Genomic DNA, 19,464 nt, shown 5'->3' on the forward strand with positions numbered 1-19,464 from the left:
ATGATTCAGTATTGGGAGGTTGTATGTTCCTAGGAATTTGTTTATTTTTTTATACGTTATCCATTTTGTTGGCACACAGTCTCATAGAATTCACTTATAATCCTTTTTATTTCTGTAACATTGGTTCTAATAGCCCTTCTTTCATTTTTGATTTTTGTTATTTGAGTCCTCTCTCTTTCTTCTTAGTGAACCTAGCTAAGGCTTTGTCAATTTTGCTATTGCTGTTGTTTTAAAAACAACTCTTAATTTTGTTAATTTTTGCTATTATTTTTACTTTCTATTTTTTATCTCTGCTTTAATCTTTATTTTCCTCTTCTGCTAAATGTGAATTTAGTTTGTTCTTATTTTCTAGCTCCTTGAAGTTTACACATTTACAACTCTAAACTTCCTTCTTAGCACTGTTTTCATTGCATCCCACAGTTTTGATATGCTGTGTTTTTATTTTTATTTGTCTCAAGATATTTCCTAATTTATATTGTGACTTATTCTTTGAATCTTTGGTTAAGAGTATATTGTTTAATTTCCACATTTGTGGATTTTATAGTTTTTCTTATGCTATTAATTTCTAGCTCACTTTATCATGATTGGAAAAAACACTTTGTATGGTTTTAATGTTTTTAAATTTGTTAAGACTTTGTTTTGTGGCCTAACAGGTGTACTGTCTTGGTGAATGTTTCATGTGCACTTGGAAAGAATGTAAATCCTGGTGGTGTTGGTTGGAGTGTTCTGTATATATCTGTTAGGTACAATTGGTCTATAGTGTTCAAGTCCCCCATTTCCTCACTGATCTTCTGTCTGGTTCTTCTGTCAACTATTAAATGTGGGGTATTAAAGTCTTCTGCTATTCTTGTGTTTCCGTCTATGTCTTCCTTCAATTCTTTCAAGGTTTGCTCTACGTATTTAGGAGCTCTTAGATTTAGTGCATAATCATTCATAATTTTATGTATTCTTGGTAAATTGACTCTTTTTCATTATATAGCGATCTTCTTTGTCTCTTACAACAGTTTATAATTTAAAGTCTATTCTGTCTGATATCACCGCTTCTGCTCTATTTTGGCTACTATTTACATAAAACATGTTTTTCCATCCTTTCACTTTCAGCTTACTTGTGTCCTTAGATCTAAAGTGAGTTTCTTATAAATACCACATAGTTGGCTTTTTTTTTAAGATTCTCTCTTTGTCTCTGACTTTAGACAGTTTGTTTAGAATGTATCCTGGTGTGGATCTTTCAGATTTATTCTAGTTAGAGTTCTTTTAGGTTCTTGAATCTGTATGTCCATTTCTTTCCTCAGATTTGGGAAGTTTTGGCCATTATTTCTTTTAATAAATTCTAAGTCCCATTCTCTCCTCTCATTCTGAGATTCTCAGAATGTCTATATTGGTCTATTTGATAGTGTTTCCTAAGTCCCTGTCTGCTTTTTTTTTTCCCTTTTGATCCTCTGAGTCAATCATTTCAAATGACCTGTCTTTGAGTTTGCTGATTCTTTCTTTTGTTTGTCATGTCTGCTGTTGAATATTTTTAATGACATTTTAATTCAGCTATTGTATTTGTGTGTGTGTGTGTATGTGTGTGTGTGTGACCAGTAAGGGGATCGCAACCCTTGGCTCAGTGTCATCCGCACTGCACTCAGCCAGTGAGCGCACCAGCCATCCCTATATAGGATCCAAACCCGCGGCCTCAGTGCTACCAGCTCCACACTCTCCCGAGTGTCAGTCCTATTATATTTTTCACTTCAGAGTTTCTCTTTAGTCTTTTTTTTTTTTATAGTTTCTTTATCTTTGTTGACATCTCACTCTGTTCACACATCGTTTTCCTGATTTTCTTTACTTGTCTATCTGTGTTCTCTTTTAGCTCATTGAGCATCTTTACAACACTTTGTCAGGTAGCTCATAGATCTGTGTTGCTTTAGAGCTGGTTCCTGGAATTTTATTTTATTTCATTGATTTTGCCATGTCTCCATTATTTTATATGACTTGTAAATTTTGCTGAAATTTGGGCATTTGAAAAAACAACAACTTCTCCTAGTCTTTGATACTCTCTTCATGCAAGGAAGTTCTTCATCAGCTTGAGATTCTGCAACTTCTCAGCCTTTTCTCATTTCTTGCTCTCTGGGGTCTGCCTGTGTAACTGAAGCTCTAACATGCTGCTTGTCTCTGTTGTTAGTGGCTTTCAAACTATGCCACTTTTCCAAACTTCCATCAGTGCTCTGAGTCATGCCAGACAAAAACCAGTTCCTCAGACAAGCCAGAATATTGGATGCATGGTTCACTCTTTTGTTTCCATCGAGAGGGAGGGTCCCATACATGGAGTGTTCTTCTATACTATGTATAGGAGACGGGAACAAACAGGTGTGACAAATGTCACAAATTTTTCTACCCCCGTTTTTTAGAATTCCCTTTTGGTTTTACAGTGGGCTAGTGGTGCAGGAGGGAGGAGGTTCTGTAGCTCCCTAGTTTGCCATTTTGCTGATGTCACTCCTTTCTTTTGTATTTTCATGCCTGGAGTAGACTTTCTTGGCTTGAGGTTACCACTTGCTGATTCTTTTATTTTCATCTTCTTGCATAAAATTATTTCCTTATCACTACTTTTTTTGTGTGTGTGTGGCCATCTTCTTTCCTCTGTTGTCCTTCACATTCAAGAATAACATTGTTTTTATTTTATTCTATTTTCCTGTTCTTCTCACCTCCCACTATTAACCTAGCAAAGTTCAAGGTTAAAATAGGCGATGTAGTAAAAAACCTGTCTTTATTGTTTCTACTATTGCCACATTCTAAATCTCAGGTTTACTTATAATCATTCACCCTTTGAATTCTTTAATTTTAATATCATCATGTGTGTGTGTGTGTGTAATCAATCTCTCTCTCTCTCATTATCTATCTGTATTTTACAGGGACAAGACAGTCCTGAATTCTGACATGCTTTTCTGTAAATGTGTCATTTAGCTGATTAGATGATCAGATGCATCCATAAGCATAACTAGAAAAATTCTCCAGGTGTTACTTCTCATGAGGGTGTATGTGTATGTATATAAATATCATAATAATTATATAGCAAGAATCTTTTGTGACAGAAGATAATTGTGTAGGTGGTTGGTTTTGTTCTCCATATTCTGTAACAAGCAAAATTATCTATCAGTATGTTTCAAGCTACATATGGACAAATGAAGACTTGTTTTGTTGATATTTCTAGCTTGTTTATACTTTTGCAGCTTAGGCTTTTGCAAGCATCTGTCTGAAGGAAACACCTTACCTCAAATCAATTATTTTTGATATGGCCATTGTGAATTTCTCATAGTCATAGTCATGCTTCAGAACTTGAAGTTAAACTTCAATGTACTAAAAGCACTATTTTAATCCCCTGGTTAGATATCAGACTTCTATCCACTTTATTGATCTTTCTAAGATATCCCCACAGTTTTCACTTACTACATGATTAAGTGTGGTCCATGAACAAGCTGAAATATGAGAATACTACAAAAATATGAAAAATGAAATGAAAAGATAATACAAATTTTTCCATGAACTTTTCAAATATCCTTTGTACCTGAGATAACTTTTAGCACATTCCCCACCTCAGGCTAACTGTATCTTGGAAAGAGAAGCAGTTTATCAGACAGGAATCTGCATTATTAAGAAGTTTCCAAGTGATTCCTCTTAGAGGAGGTGTGATATTATGATATGTATATTTTGGGGTTCATCCACAGTGCTCGGTTTGTTCTAACCTTCCCCCACCTTTTATCATAGAGCTGACAATAAATAAATTCTCTGACCTACCTTATCTGATTGTAGGTCATAAAACCCCCATTTCAAGAGGGACCGTGCCCCAAATTTGGGAGGAAGGAATGCTGCACAGAGAAACCCCAAAGAATCTGAACAGACTAGCCTAGCTGGATTTAGAGTTAGACCATACCCTTTTCGTTCAATCCCATTTCTGTATGATTGTCCATGCTTCAGTCATGTCTATGTGATGAAGCTTCTATAAAAGCCCAAGAGCACAGGGTTCAGGGGGCATTGGATAGCTGAACACGTGGAGGTTCCTGGAGGGTGGCACACCTGGGGAGGGCACGGAAGCTCTCCGCTCCTTCCCCCGTCCCTTACCCTTTATGTCTCTTCCTCTGTATCCTTTGTAATATCCTTTATGAGAAACCTGTAAACATAAGTATGTGTTTCCCTGAGTTCTGCGAGCGACTCAGCAAATCAACTGAACCCAAAGAGAGGGTCATGGCAATCCCAACTTATAGCCAGTCAGTCAGAAGGCCAGGTAAAACAACCTGGGGTTTGCATCTGGCATCTGTAGTGGGGGCAGTATTGTGGGACTGAGCCACTCTGGGATCTGATGCTATCTCTAGGTAGGTAGTGTTGGAATTCAATGAGAGGACAGCCGGCTGGTGTCCACTGTGGAACTGCTTGCTCGCTGGTGGCAAGACGTACCCACACATTTGGTCTCAGAAGTTGGTCCTCTGTAGTTTCGATTGTGACTGTTGTTGAGTTAGAGAAGTGAAAAAAGCACTTCGTCATGTTGTTGTTGTTTTTTCTCCCCCCAGAACAGAAGAGGTCTTCAAAAAGTTCATGGAAGGATTCATGTTATCTTTCAGTTCAATTTTTCCACTAACTTTTTGAAGTACCATCATATACACTAAAGATTATATATACTAAAGCTTGAGAATAGTTCTGTAAATATACAGAATTTTTTTAATTTAGATAATCCAGAACATTCTTTCATAATTCTGGCAGATTGCACATATCCTAAAAATTTAAATAAGATATGTGACACAGCCAAATGTCCTTGCACCAATGAAATGACTGTTAGCTATCAAATAGCCAGCTAGTTGAAGAATATTTTAATTGAATCACTGGAGGGTGGGTTGTGAAACTCTCACACATGCTTATATCTCACTTCATAATTGTCAGTGATCTTTAGGGAATAAGCATGTGCCCCATCACAGGCACTTAGTGAAAATTTTCTGCTATGAATAAACACTCCCTATCTTCTGTGGTTCAAAGCCAGAGGACAACTTCCACCGTCAAGCAATTTTGAGCAACTGGTACAATTCTGCTGCAGTCATAAAAAGTTATTTTGAGGAAATCCATGATTTCTCTCTCTCTCTTTTTTTTTTCTCACTGTAATGTGAGAATGTCGGTCTTTGTGATATCTAAGTTCCTGCTCTAAGATTCTGTGCTTGAAAATCCTTGAAATAGGTAGAAAATTCCATAGACTCAAGTCATCTCCTTTTATAATTCTGGCAGGTTTCAAATTCTTGTACTTATGTAGAGACTCTGTTATATCCATGAGTACCTTTAGAACTAACCTAAGAGTAGTCTATAGATTGCTGCTTTTTGTGTTGTGTTATTGAGGGGCGTTTCCCATATGTACACCCCCATCTCTCACATTTCACAACTTCCTATGGAGCACAGATATTTCAGGAAGATTTTAGAGCTTTTGAATAGCATCATGGACTTCTTTGCATTAATTTTTATTTTTACAAAATTGCATTAAATTGTATTTGTTTTAATTGCTGAGTTTAGGGGACCTCCTTCCATTTGAACCCCAGTCTAGTGCATCTGCCTCACCTTGGTTCTGGCCCTGAGACAGGAATCCGAAGAGGATGGTTATAGAAAGAAGAGCAAACAATCCTTTCCATGATTTTGTAAAAAAAAAAAAAAAAGCCAATTAATTAAGAAAGGTAGATATTATAGGACTGAGTAAAATGAACACCCAGCAAGTGGATTTTCTCAATACTTTGTAGAGAAAACTGCCAACTAGGGGCGTGGAGGGTGGGGACACTAAAGAGATGGCAAAGCATTTCAGATGTGCACTTCCTTTTGCTGGTCTCACTTCACAGAACTTAAACACCAGTTTAGAGACACATTTGCCCGTTTCCCATGGACAGACAAGTGGTATATGCTGATTTAAACTTACCCAGGAACTCAGGCCTTGAAAGTTCATTACCCCCATCTCTTCCTAAGGGTAAGTGACTTTAATTTTTCTCTTGGTATTTGTATGTCTTCCAGAATTAGATTTTCCTTTTAAATGTATAGCTTTAAATCATTGCTTTGAAGATGAGCAGTAGTTCTATATTAGCGTTGAATAGGTATAGCATACCTTGCCTGTAGATAATCACAACTTCGGAGAAAAAAATTCATAATTTTTTTTTAATCAAGATAGCATGAAAAATGAGTATTACTTCCTTTACTGAGCCTTGGTTAAAAGACCCTGAAGAAACAACATATTACATATAAAAGCAAAGGAGTATTTTAAGATATACATTGCAAACTTGCTGTATTAGCAACCAATCTTATTCTGAATCATTCCACCAAATATCAATATGTAATTAAGTTCCAGTTCACTTGCATCCATAGAATTTCTTTCAAAATACAAAGTGTAGGCTTAGTGATTAACATCTTCCACTCTCCAAAGGGAGGGGAAAAATTTCTATCAAATCCTAGAAAATCCTATTCAATATCAAAGACATACATAATTACAACTTGGTACTTTCTAATTTGAAAGGTATCATAGCTTAAAAAGATAAGTCAAAAGATCCTGGAGTAAGTTAGTAATTAACCTTTTTAACATTTGCCAAATTTAGCACTTTTCTGTTTGTCACAGCAGTTAGTATTACAAGTGAAAGAAATAGGGAACGCCAATATGAGGTAATATATGATGGATCACAGCCTGGGAATGGATGAGAAGAGACCGGAAACCAAGGCAGAAAATGTATGAAATTATCACGAACAGTATCACCATCTTCTAAAATCTAACTGACTTTACTGACCTTGATATACTACAATTGTTTTTCAGTCTGATATTCACTCTATATCATGCAAAGCATGTGAATAATATCCTTTTTAGGACAGTTTGTTTTAAATTTGAAGCTGTTAAATTACCAAAGTTTAGGTCAGGAAGAAAGTTTTAGGGTCATCAAATAAGTTTCACTATAATCTTCATATAGGGATCAGGGGAAATTAGAGGATTTTGATAAGTACAGGGAATATTTGGTTAAGCAAATTGTTGAGAAAAAGCAAGTCTTTTTTATCCCTATTCATACCTAGCAAAAGTTGAGGGGGTGTTGAAAAGGAGTGTCAAAAAATGAATATAGAGGAAGATAGTAGGACTTTCCCCACGTGCTACTATCTATGCCCAAAACAATGAGTCCTGAAAATTTGTCAACTCTGACTGTAATCGTTATCTCACAAAATATCATTTTCAAAGTGAATCTGAAAAAATAATAGTGCAATCATGCCAGAGCAAAATATGTAACTACACAACACTGATCTGGTATTACAATGATGTGAAACCACGATTAGACTCAGGCAAATGTGCTCAGGCTGTGGCGTTGTACACTGATGATATCTAAAGCAGTTAGCAAAACCAGAAAGAGGTGTGAGTGATTACCTATTTTGCTTCTGGCCGAATGACCAAGGGTTTGATCAGTGAGAAAAGTGTATAAAACATTTGCAAAATACCTCTGGAGTTTATTCATTCATTCAAAAATGAGTGCCTACTCTGTGCCAGGCATGCTAAGGATACAGCAGTGAACAAGATAGAGAAACATCTTTTCCTTCACAGTGTTTATATTACCATGGAGGCATAAAATCGCTAAAATAAACAAATAACTAAGTATGTGTAAAAGATTAGATGGTGTTAAATCAGTGTTGTGGAGAAGAATTTTAAATGGAAGTGGGATACAGGCTTTGGGAGGGTACCATATTGAACAGGATAACCATGGGAGACCTCCCTGGGATGACATTTGGTCCAAGACCTGAAAGAAGTGACGGACAATGGCACACTCTCTGAGAGAAGAGCCCTCCAGGAAGTGGCCCAGCAAGTGCAAAATCCCTGAGATGAGAAGAGACCAGCTGTATGGTAGGAGCAGTGTGCATGCAGAGTGCCTGCATGGACACCAGACGCAGATGAAGTCAGATGAGAAGTGGGAGCCAGAGTGAGTGGAGATTCTCAAGCCATTTTACAGACTCAGATCTGCTCGATGGAAATCCACTACAAGGTTTAGAACAGTGGAGTGAGATGATTTAACGTAGTGTTTATACCCAAGAAAGAGTAGCCTTAAGTAGGTATTTCCAGGTCACTAAAGCTCATCTGGCCTCTTTGGCGTAGATCACTGAACTGTAACTCCATTAATTTCAATTTCCTCCAGTGAAGCAGAAACACTTAGCACTTAGAAAATCATTGTTTCCTCTCGTAATCACTTACCACATTTAGCTATACTAAATTCTGTCCCTCAGGAATACTTTAGAAAGAGATGATAAACGAAGTGCAGCAGAAACAGTAACAGGAGGCCATTCCTCGCAGGCACAGGACACTCCACTTGATTCCTTCAATTTTAACATGAATAACAATTTTTAAAAGTCACCCAAATTGCCTTTTATCTATAGTAAATAAAACACCTTTAGAAAAAACAAAAACTACTATTTATTGAACTGTTAGCAAGTGCCAGATACCATACCCAACATTTTAGAATTATTTTTCATGATTTTCTCTCAAACTTTATGAAGTGGCTATTATTCCACATTTTACAGGTGGGGAAGTTTGTAATTTATGAAGGTTGAACATACTGCCAAAATATGTTCAAATGCAGATCTTCTGTATTTGAAGGACTCTGTTCTTAATCAATGCTAGACTTTTAGTAATAAATCTTAAAATACTGATTTCTCCATTTTGCAAACAAATGCGGAGTTTCAAGGGAGGAAAGTGTGAGGAAGAGAAAAAAACGTGTCATAATGTACATATATCAAACTGAAAAGGAAGGCATCCTAGTGCTGTCTTAGGCTCGTTGACTGGATTTAGTCACTCCTCTGTCACGCTAGTGCTCACTAGAAGTTCTAGGCCAACGTTACCAAGCTCGGTGTCCTCAGATTCACATGTATTCCAAGGGCCTTGGCGTCTCATCTGTGTAGCTACTCTTACCTTCCTGTCCACAACACTTGTGCTAAATAGTGCCAGATGGTAATCCACATGTCACTACCTTGCATCTCATGTATTCTATGTTTCCTCTCATAATCATTTATCACCTTTAGCTACACTCAATTCTATCTCCTCAGGAATAATTTGGAAAGAGATAATTAACTTAGGTGAATGTCAGCATGCTAATGGGAGAGACCATTAGTACAACAGACCCTTGAACAATGCTGGGGTTAGGGGTTGCTGACCCACGGTGCAGTCGAAAATTTTCATTTAACTTTTGACTCCCCCCAAACTTAACTCCTAATAGCCTATTGTTGAGTGGAAGTCTTATTGATAACATAAGTAGCCGACTAACACATATTTTGTATGTTATATGTATTATTATTCTATTCTTACAATAAAGTAAGCTAGAAGAAAGAAAATGTTATTTAAAAAATAATACAGAAGAGAGAAAACATTCACAGTACTGTACAGTATTTATTGAAAAATATCTGCGTAAAAGTGGACCCACACATTCAAAAACTGTGTTGTTCAAGGGTCAACCATAGTTGTCTGAAAACTGGATCACACAACTTAGTCCCCAGGGGTCATGTGAAAAAAAAAATGGTGAAATGGCCGTATAGGCTATTTTGGAACATGTAATGAACATAAAAGACAATATTGTAACATGTCTGATGCTCAAATTTTTAACATGTAACTCAAAACAAGTAATCATTTGCATTGAAAAATATTTTTTTAAAATATAAAAAGGAGTAGATAATATAAATAAATCAATAACTGCAGATAATTAAAAATCCTTTTTTTTATAAAGGCCCTTGGCTCTAATAATACAATTTAGAAAACAATTTTTAATTGTAATAGATCTAACATGTTTATAATCCAAATGGGAGCAAAAGCAGTCTTATAATTAAATCAAGATATAGGAGCTATCCAAGCATTACCTCTAGCAGAGTAACTGAGATATAAACTACCAGAATAATTCCCTGAGCTAATTAAATTTTGGAAGCTGTAATTCAGTGTTTCTCCAGATTTTTTTTTATAAATAAGTTACTCTTTATTATTTTTCCCTATGAAATCCATGTTTTTAAAGATGTCTACGAGCAAAATACATTGATAAAGTGATTAATTTATGATGACATTTAATTAATTAATTATATAATAGCAACTACTGATGAACATGAGATATGCATTATACAGTAGTTGATGTGATTACAAAGAAAAGCAAAGATATCTGACTTTTTGTTTAGACCATGCAGTGTTGTAGGCATGTACAAGTTATGTTACAGTAGTTGAAATGCTGAAAATAACATATAGTACCACAAAACATTCTTCCTTAAATGCCATACATTAGATGCAAGTTGAAGATTATTGTTCTAGACAACGGCTAATCAGAGGATCTCATGTTCAAGACTAGAATTGCATATCACTAGCACTTAACATGGTGCTTGGCAAAAAACAGTGCCTCAAAAAATACATCTTGAATAAATCGTAGGTCCTGCTTCTTAGACAAAATGCTTTGGCTTACTTCCTGCAATCGGGCATGCACTTCCTTCTTGTATACCTCTTGGCAATTTTCAAAACATCTTCACAGCCATCTCATTTAAGGTTCATACTAATCTTTTACACACACAGCATGCATAAATATTCCCATTTTATCAATGAGCAAACTCTCAGTTGGACCTGACTGAGAATCCTTCTTGTGGGACTCTACTTTTAGGATGGCTAATAAAGGTTCTGTCCTGCTCCCAGCCCCTAACCTGAGTCTAATTGCCCACATGTTATCCAAACCACCTTTGATTTTTGCACCAGATGTGCCCAACTGAATTAACTGAATATGATTTTTTTTTTTTTCAACTTCTCAGATGTCTGTCAGGGTCCACCTTGGCATCAATTTGCTCTGAAATTTGCCTGTGCTGGGATTATTGTCCTTATTTTGATTGTTGTTGGGTTGAGTGTTTCAGGTAAGTGAGGTAAAATCATTTGTTTCAGAATATTTACACTACCTCCATCATACACAGAGCATGTAGCCAATTTGGCCACCCCAAACTCAGCAAAAGACCAATGCAATAAAAAGTCACCAAACAGTGCTTCTAACAGTCAGCCCATGTCCACTTTGGAAACTTTAGCCTTTCACATTTCTCTTCCTAATTGCTCCGAGAATCATCACGGGGTATTGAATGTGTGCTCCACGAACTTAAAAGAAGGTCACAATTGTGACAAAAAAATAACAATTTAAACTCTCGATTATTTGCAGTTTATCAAGCATCTGGTAAGTTCTATATTGAAGTAGACAACCTCTCCCTTGGAATAGACATAATTGTACTCATTCTGAAGAGGAGACAGTTCAGGCTAGAGTGTGAGCAATAACGGTGCAAGTAATGCTCTAGGTTGACTTACCTAGTAGATAAAGGGTGACCCGATATCTGTGTGAGTCCACTAGTTATGTTTTCTTGTTCGAGTATGTGTACTTTCTCCATACTGGACCCTCATTACCGCCTTGCTATGGCCGTTATCTTCTGTCCACATTCAATCTTGTTGAGATAACTCAGTTTCCTGAAGTGATAAATGTAACTCATCCGTTTCGCCACACTTTTCATCACTGAATCCTTTTAATGTATTTTTCTTGTTCACTAGTGATGTTCTTAATACAAAAATCATCAATAGAAAAAAGCAGTGTGCATGTTCAAGAGAACAAGAATGAAACAACAGGTAACTTTGTGGTTTGAATTTCCTAACAGTTAGTATTTGATAGATATCATGAATGGCCTTGGTTAAGGCTTACAGCAATCCATACATTAAGAAACTGCTGTCACCCTGATTTTATGTTTGAGAAACTGAAGCATAAAAAAGTTAAGCAACTCGCTGACAGTCACTCGAGGAGTACGTGGCTTGCCATTGTGCTTAGCTGGTCTGGATTTGGAGCCTAACATCTCAACCATGAGGAAATACTGCCTCATGAGAAGCCTCTGCTAGGATATTCAGTATTCGATCATTAACAGCCAAATATCAAGTTGAATATTTGGTTATTTTAATAAACATGTCGAACAGTTAATTTTGGTTGGAAGTCAGTAGAACGCAAAACATAGAATGAATTTTTTTCAATGTATTGAACTTCCTCAACAGGGAGCAACATTGATCTTGTTTCGGTGTGTTTATAAAAGAGACTGTTGTTGACTGACTGTAGCAGAATGTGATCTGTGGGTACATTTTCACAGGACAGAAATTTTTAAAACCCTGGAAAATTATTCTAGAAAATGCTGCCCAATGGATCACATTAAGTAGGCAAACGGATCATTTGGCAATGAGAAATTTTCTTATGATTTCTTTTCTCTGTGGTATTTCCCATTAATTTAGTGAAAGGAATTGGTATTTGCTTTGCCTTTTGCATGTTGTTTAAAGCCAGCTTTTTAAAGGTGAGTTTGATACTGTTGTCCATGTGATGGAAAAGTACTGGTGATGCACTGAAGGAAACTGAAAAATAGTCCGGACTCTACCACCCTGTGGAGTTGAATAAGTTATTCTGTCTCTCAGTTTCTTAAAATGTGAGATGTGGGTGTTTAAATTATTTTGGTGATATTTTCCTATTCTAATATTCTGTGATTCCATTTATGCTCAGTATAACTGGTCACTGATTCCTAATTGTTGATACCAGAATAAACAGTAGGTCCTAAAAAAACATCAAAATTATAATAAGTTCATTGTTCTCATCGTGATAATCAAAGACTTCTCAGAATTTGTGATGACCCGTGTGTGATGGATTGTGGTGTGGTGGGGACAGGTTAGAAATATCACACTTGTTTATTTCTTCTTTCCGTTGTTTTACTTTAGAGAGACCAGGTCTGTTGGAGTGCCCAAAACATTGGCATCCACTCCGAGAGAAATGTTTGTTTATATCTTCCACTCTCAGCTCTTGGAATAACAGTCTAGCCAACTGTTCCACAGAAGAATCCAGACTGTTGCTTATTCAAGATCAGGAAGAATTGGTGAGTTATTAAATCAAATACCTTAATAGAACTTAGCACTTTCTTTAAACCATATCAAGAACTCTGGGCTTGAACCAGAGTTTCTATGCAGGGGAGGTGGAGACTTCAGCTTCAAGAAGCACATCATTTGAGAGACTAAGTAGACATGACAGCAAATAATTAAATATAAGGTGATGAACACAACAATACAAGTTTAAATTTATGAAGAAAAGTTTCACAAAGAACTAATAATTAACTCTGATGAGGATTTAGAAAAGACTGCATAGAGGGGCTGATGCTTGAACTAGCTGGTAGAGATTGAGCGGGAGAAGACAAACGTGAACAGTAAACCGATTCAATACTCAGTCATTCGTTCTGTTTCATTTATAGAAACTCATACAGAACCTGATAAATGAAGACGGAATTCTATATTGGACTGGATTACATTTTGTACTATCAGAGAAGAGCTGGAAGTGGATAAATGGCTCTTTTTTAAATTCTGATATGTAAGTATTAGATGAACTACATTTAATATCCATCTCACATCAAGTTTACATTGTGAAAGTAATAACATTATTATTGAAGATTGAGTTTTGTAGTTTTAACTTGGCTTAGAAATTCTCAAGAGGTTCAGAATGGACTGAGGAGAATAATTCCAAAGATGGTTGAATAGTTCCAGGTATAAAGACATCAGCTTTTTATAGGAATATGTACTTTCATCTGCAGTGGAGTTTTAGGGGACAAAAAATAGACTAACTTGTTTGGAACGTGCACAGGAATTTTTTTTTTTTTTTTTAATGTCTTGCTGGAGTAGATTGGCAAACAGAATTGCTTAGGTAGTGTTTTTCAAACTGTGGGAAAATATACCCTCGTGGGTCATGAGACCAATTTAGTGGGTCACAATCAGTACTGAAAGAATGATTATAAAGGAGGGGGGGAAAAAACCCCAGACACTTAAGATAAACTACCCACCTTGTGACAAATATTGTAGTATATTTTGACCAGTGGTGAGGAAGAAGAGGTGGATATTTGAGGGGATGTGATGAGTACATGCACAGACCACAAAGGGGGAGCCATTAGCTGTTTTCTCTCTGGTGACTCATTATTATGTCTTGTGTAAGATGGTCGAGATAACCATCAGTGTGACAAGAACATTGACACTACACAGTTACGTTACATATTTTAGCAGAATTCGTGGTTAATTGGGCAATGCAGTTTTTCGCCCACAATTGAAAGTGTGCAGGCATTCCACAAAGTTTCCGTGAAGAACTTTTAGTGAGTTTTTCAGCAGAGATGATCTGTTTCATGAGTCCATAAATGATTTAATTAAATTTGCTTACAATTAAATACATTGGTGAAAATGTATTTTTATCATTAAAAAAAAGAGGTTAAAACTTAAAACACTGGAGCATATTCAAGTTTATCTAAAATTCAGTGATAGTTTACTAAGTATGAAAAGGTATTAATCATCGAAAGAATTGGTGGTCTAGTTAGCAAATGCTGACATTGTTTGAACCACATTCTAAAATATTTTTTTAAATATGTGACTTTAAAATGAAGATTATTTAAAATTAAGTGTTTTGGACTAGAATACATTTATGAAAGGCAAAAATACCCATTCCATTTAATAAAATCTATCCTGATTTTTTAAAATAATGTTTTCTAGAGATTATTGTTTACTCATATATATAACTCTATTTGATATTAATTTATTTTATCTTTTCATACATAGTAAGGGTTAATTTTGGCTTATTAAATATAGTTTGTGTGTGTGTGTGTGTGTTTGTGTTTCTTGATAGGAAGATGATATAAAATGTTTATTTTATTGTGGCTCATAGCAAAAAAAAAATTGGAAAACACTAACGTGTCTGTGAATAGAAATGTATATAAAGTGGAAGGATTAAATTCAGTTGAACCTCCCATTTTATTCTGAGGATAAAAATGATGTTTCGATTAAGACAGTAGTGACCAGGTAAACCTGGAAGATATCATATGATCGTTAGATCTTGCTTTTATTTTAACTCTCTGAGCCCTGGTTTTCAAGTAAAGGAAAAAAAGGGAGGAGGCTAATTCCCCCCACCCCCCCAGGATTGTTTTGAGGGTTAAATGAGTTAATTTTAGAGAACTAGCCAGACACCTGGTCGAGGAAGGCCTGGGAAGCCATTGAGAGCCTTTTGGAAAAGGAGTCATCAACTTGGCCAGACTGGTCTTTAAAAAATTACCCTGAAAATTGAAGCAAGAATCAGAAGGTTGAAGAGATAAAATATTTGTATAGGGGACTTTTGTTATAGCCCTGTTGAGAGAAGTTCATGGATGGTCTTGAGTGTTGGGCACTAGAAAGAAATCAGGTTAGATGCCCAGGTCCAAGGGGCTCCATGAAGAAATGGAACAAAAGAGTAAAGAAAAGCTGGGATGGAGCCCTGCCCCTGCCATCCCTTCACCTTCTATGAGAGACAAATAGGTGAGCTTTGAATTCTCCTCATTCTTGCAACCCACCCCAAGTACTGTCTACCCCATTATTTAAATTCCATTCCCACCTCCCACTGCAGTGAGCCACAGGATTCATGCTCTTTTGAAACTAATGTTTTACACAAGGAGACACTCACTGACCTCTGTTTGGAACGAGAATGAAAGGAACCTCTGAGCATATGTCATGTGAACTGAGCCTCTTCCTCACTGTATCCAAATTCTATCGGCCCTATGAATCCACCACACCTCCACATACTTATACATTTATGAGCACATACTTTGTTTAATCTTTGTCATATTTCCACATGTATTATCTCAATGCCTCCCCAAATGTTAGGTGGTCATACCCTGTGTAGTTACAAAAACTAGGGCTCAGTGAAGTTAAGAAACTTTTCACATGATTTGTTAGTTGCAGAATATCATTATGATGTTTGTTATAAGAATTCCTTTCCAGTGAAAATGAATTTGAAACTCTCAGAGGTTTATATTAGCTTTGTCTTAAAAATTTATACCATTTTATTTGTGATGCCCTTACGATGTACACACTTACTATGCCTAATAATTTAGCATTCCACTGTTTCCTGAAAGTCCTAGAAAATAATGGTTACGTAAGGATAATTATGAGAAATTCCTAAACACTAAGTTAGGCTTTTCTTTTGCTCCACAGATTTCAAGTTACTGGTGATGCTGGAGAAAACAGATGCGCTTTAATCTCTCGGAAAAAAGTTTTTTCTGAGAACTGTGATTCAGAAAATAAATGGATCTGCCAAACAGAACTGAAATCTGTTAGAAATAAAGAGTGTCCCAACTCTTGACTGGTGAACCCCTTTTCAGTTTCTTTGCTTCCTACTACAGATCTCCGTACTTTCGGCCACACGTACTGCTGATACTGCCCCATGGGCACTTAGCGGTACATCATGAGCAAGTGCTGAGAATGCTAAAACTGTGATGACTCCTACAGAAGTTCAGGTTCATTGGATTCATTCTGTAAATGAGGAAACAGACATAGAGAAGACAGGTGTCATTGTATGAGTCAGTCATGTTCTATAGAAAGAAGCCCAGACTGGCTGAAGGGACTGGATTCCAACCCTGGTGTACATGCGTGCCCGTCATTAATTCCCTCTTTGCCCCGGCTCAACTCTAGAAAAGTTGGAGGAAATGATTTCTAAAATCCTGTTTATCTGTCCTAGTCTATGGTTTTTTTGGACTATCAAACAGCTGAGTTGTGGAAGAATATTGATTAACTTCCATTCTTGAGCTCTGACACTGGACACCCATAACTAAAGGAATTTGGGAAGGGATCTTAACTCTACCTGCCACTCTGCAGTCCTTCCCATTTTAATTTTCTCATTACTTCCCTTTCTTCCACATCTCCCTCTTTCTATGGCTCACACGCAAGCTGTAGAAAATACGTAATTAAATCTTTTATTATTCTAAGGGCAAATAAGTGATTTTTTTTTTTCAATTCTGCAGTTGGGGAAACTAAAGGAGAAAAACAGAAGTGTTTATTCTGATAGATCTCTTGAGTGCTCCAGTTTTCTAAATGGTATTCCAAATTTTCCACGGAAATCAAATAAATAATGATATTGACTTTAACTTATAAGGAGACATAATAAAATTTCTGAAAAATAGACATCCACTCACCCTGATAACTCAATGTCAAATTGAATTACATAAATTCAGGTGCATACCATAATGACCAAAATAATGTCTCAATTCCTGTTTTCTCTATTCATGAAGATTTATAATGCTTGTTAATGAAAAATTTTGAACACATCAAAAATCAAAGTGTGGTTCATTTTGTGCCAATTACTTATGAAATAAATTATTTGGAAAAACATTTTAGACAAAAGCATCAGTACAATATAATATGTAATAAAAGTAATATTTTGAAGTGTTTGACATTTGGGGGAAAGACATTAGTAAACAGAAATCTGAAGATATTCCCGTGATGCACAACGTTGTTCACAGCAACCTTTTCAAGCCATTCAGGATAAGCTCTCCACGTTCATTCATTTAGTCCACAATTCATTCCTAACATTCATCTTGTCCCCTTTCTATACCAGTTATATGTGAATCAAGCAGCCTTAAAACATGCATCTATTAGAAAGTTTTAGAGTGAAATTAATAATGCCAAGAAGTTAGGTTATCTGTCACAGTTACTTGCTACCATAGTACTGGATAATTAAATAAACTTACTATTACATGTAATACTGCTGAGATCCTCTCTGAAGCTCACACTATGAAAGTGCTGTTCCATTAGGAAGGCATGTCTAACTTTATTCTAAGCAGATTAAAAAATATGAGGTCTAAGGAGAAATTACTTGTATAATGTATTTGAATCAATGTTTACCAACATTAACTGCAACTCCAACCCATGGCAAAAAGATACCTAGATAGCATTCAGGATCTGCCATTTACCTATTATCAGAATGACAGGACATAGCAAGTGTTGGTGAGGGTACGCAGGAAAGGAAAGCTTTGTACACTGTTGGAGAGGGTAAAAACTGGTGCAGTCATGATGAAAAACAGTATGGAGATCCCTCAAAAAATGAAAAATAGATCCAGCAATCTCACTTAAAATCAACACCTCATAGAGATGTCTACACCCCATGTTCATTGCAGCATTATTTACAATCGCCAAGATGTGGAATCAAAAAATGTCCATTGACAGGTAAATGGATAAAGAAAATGTGGTGTATACAAGTATATATACTCATGTTTGTATACATATACACACTCACATATGTACACATATCACATTTTTTATACAAATAAAAGAAGGAAATCCTGTCACTTGCAACAACATGGATAAACCTGGAGTACATTAGGTTACGTGAGAAGGGCCAGACACAGAAGTACGAATCCTGTATGACCTCAGTTAAATGTGGTGTCTATAAAAGTCAGTCTCATAGAAGCAGAGAGTAGAATGGTGGTTGCCAGGTGCTGGGGGACTGGGGAAATTGGGAGATGTTGGGCAAGGGCACCAACGTTTAGCTATAAGATAAAGTCCAAGGATCTAATATACATTACGGTGACTATTGTTAATGATACTCTACTGTTTACTTGAAATTTAAAAGAGAAAATATTTTAAGTGTCCTCACCACACACACACAAATGATATGGGTGGTGATGGATGTGTTAATTAATTTGTGCTTATCATCACACAATGTATAGGTATATCAAATCATTACATTGCACACCTCAAATACATACAATTTTTATTTGTCAATTAAATATTTTAGAATAAAAAATTAAAAAGAAAGAGAAAAGAAAAAATATCACCTACATTTCTGTTGTGATCTTCTGCTATGTGCCTCTGCAGCCCGAGCTTCCGGCACGTTGACTCCTTGCCATCTTCTGATTTCATGGCTCATGCATGTTGTCCCATAAGCCTGAGATAGTCTTACCACCCAGCTTCTTCATTCCTTGCCTAGAAAAATCCTAGTAATTGTAGAAGGCTTGAATCAGATGTTAATTCCTTTATGAATTTTCCACCAAACCTCTCTGCTCCTACAATTTGTAATCTATTTCCTTCCACTTTTTTGAAATACGATCTAATTCTTACTGCTCTATTATAATTAGTAGGACTTTGTGTTTTGCTGCTGGCTGTTTTGGGGATCTGAACCCATGACCTTGGTGTTTTAAGTCTATGCTCTAACCAACTGAGCTAACTGGCCTGATATAATTAGTAGTTTTTGTTTGTAAGTCTGATTTCACATTCTCCTTTGGCTGGAGTAGGACAAGTACCAAGACGAAACAATGAAAGGAGGAAAAGAGACTGTCCCTGATTCATTTTAAAAGAGTAAGCTAAGAAATTATTCAGCAAAGTAATGGTCGATTTACATTGTAGTAAAAGGATCTTAGGACTGGGCCAATGAGATTGTTTATTTTCTAAGCAACTGCTTGGATTTGAAGTCTATTTACTTCTGTTTTTTGTTCCTGTCCCACCCATCCCACAGAGTTCTTCAATATGCATGGCATGGGTTAAAAAGTAGGGAGAGTAGAAAAACACTTATGGTAGGAAAATTAAAAATTTAAATATTCTTCATGCCTTAGTCTAACTTTTTTTTGTTCAACAATTGTTTCCAACCTACTCATATTCAGGCAGCC

The 19,464-nt window shown here is 36.2% G+C and overlaps 1 protein-coding gene across 1 annotated transcript; it reads left to right on the forward strand.

The window, feature by feature from the left end:
* The first annotated feature begins 5,883 nt into the window (after positions 1 to 5,883).
* KLRB1 (killer cell lectin like receptor B1) lies at positions 5,884 to 16,166 on the forward strand. Its single transcript, XM_063076346.1, has 6 exons — positions 5,884 to 5,968; positions 10,783 to 10,881; positions 11,555 to 11,629; positions 12,749 to 12,903; positions 13,273 to 13,388; positions 16,019 to 16,166. The coding sequence occupies exons 1-6, from the start codon at positions 5,884 to 5,886 to the stop codon at positions 16,164 to 16,166; spliced, it is 678 nt and encodes a 225-aa protein (XP_062932416.1).
* Positions 16,167 to 19,464: the final 3,298 nt, after the last annotated feature.

Source organism: Cynocephalus volans, chromosome 12 (assembly GCF_027409185.1).
Source record: "Cynocephalus volans isolate mCynVol1 chromosome 12, mCynVol1.pri, whole genome shotgun sequence".
Taxonomy (NCBI): Eukaryota; Metazoa; Chordata; class Mammalia; order Dermoptera; family Cynocephalidae; genus Cynocephalus; species Cynocephalus volans.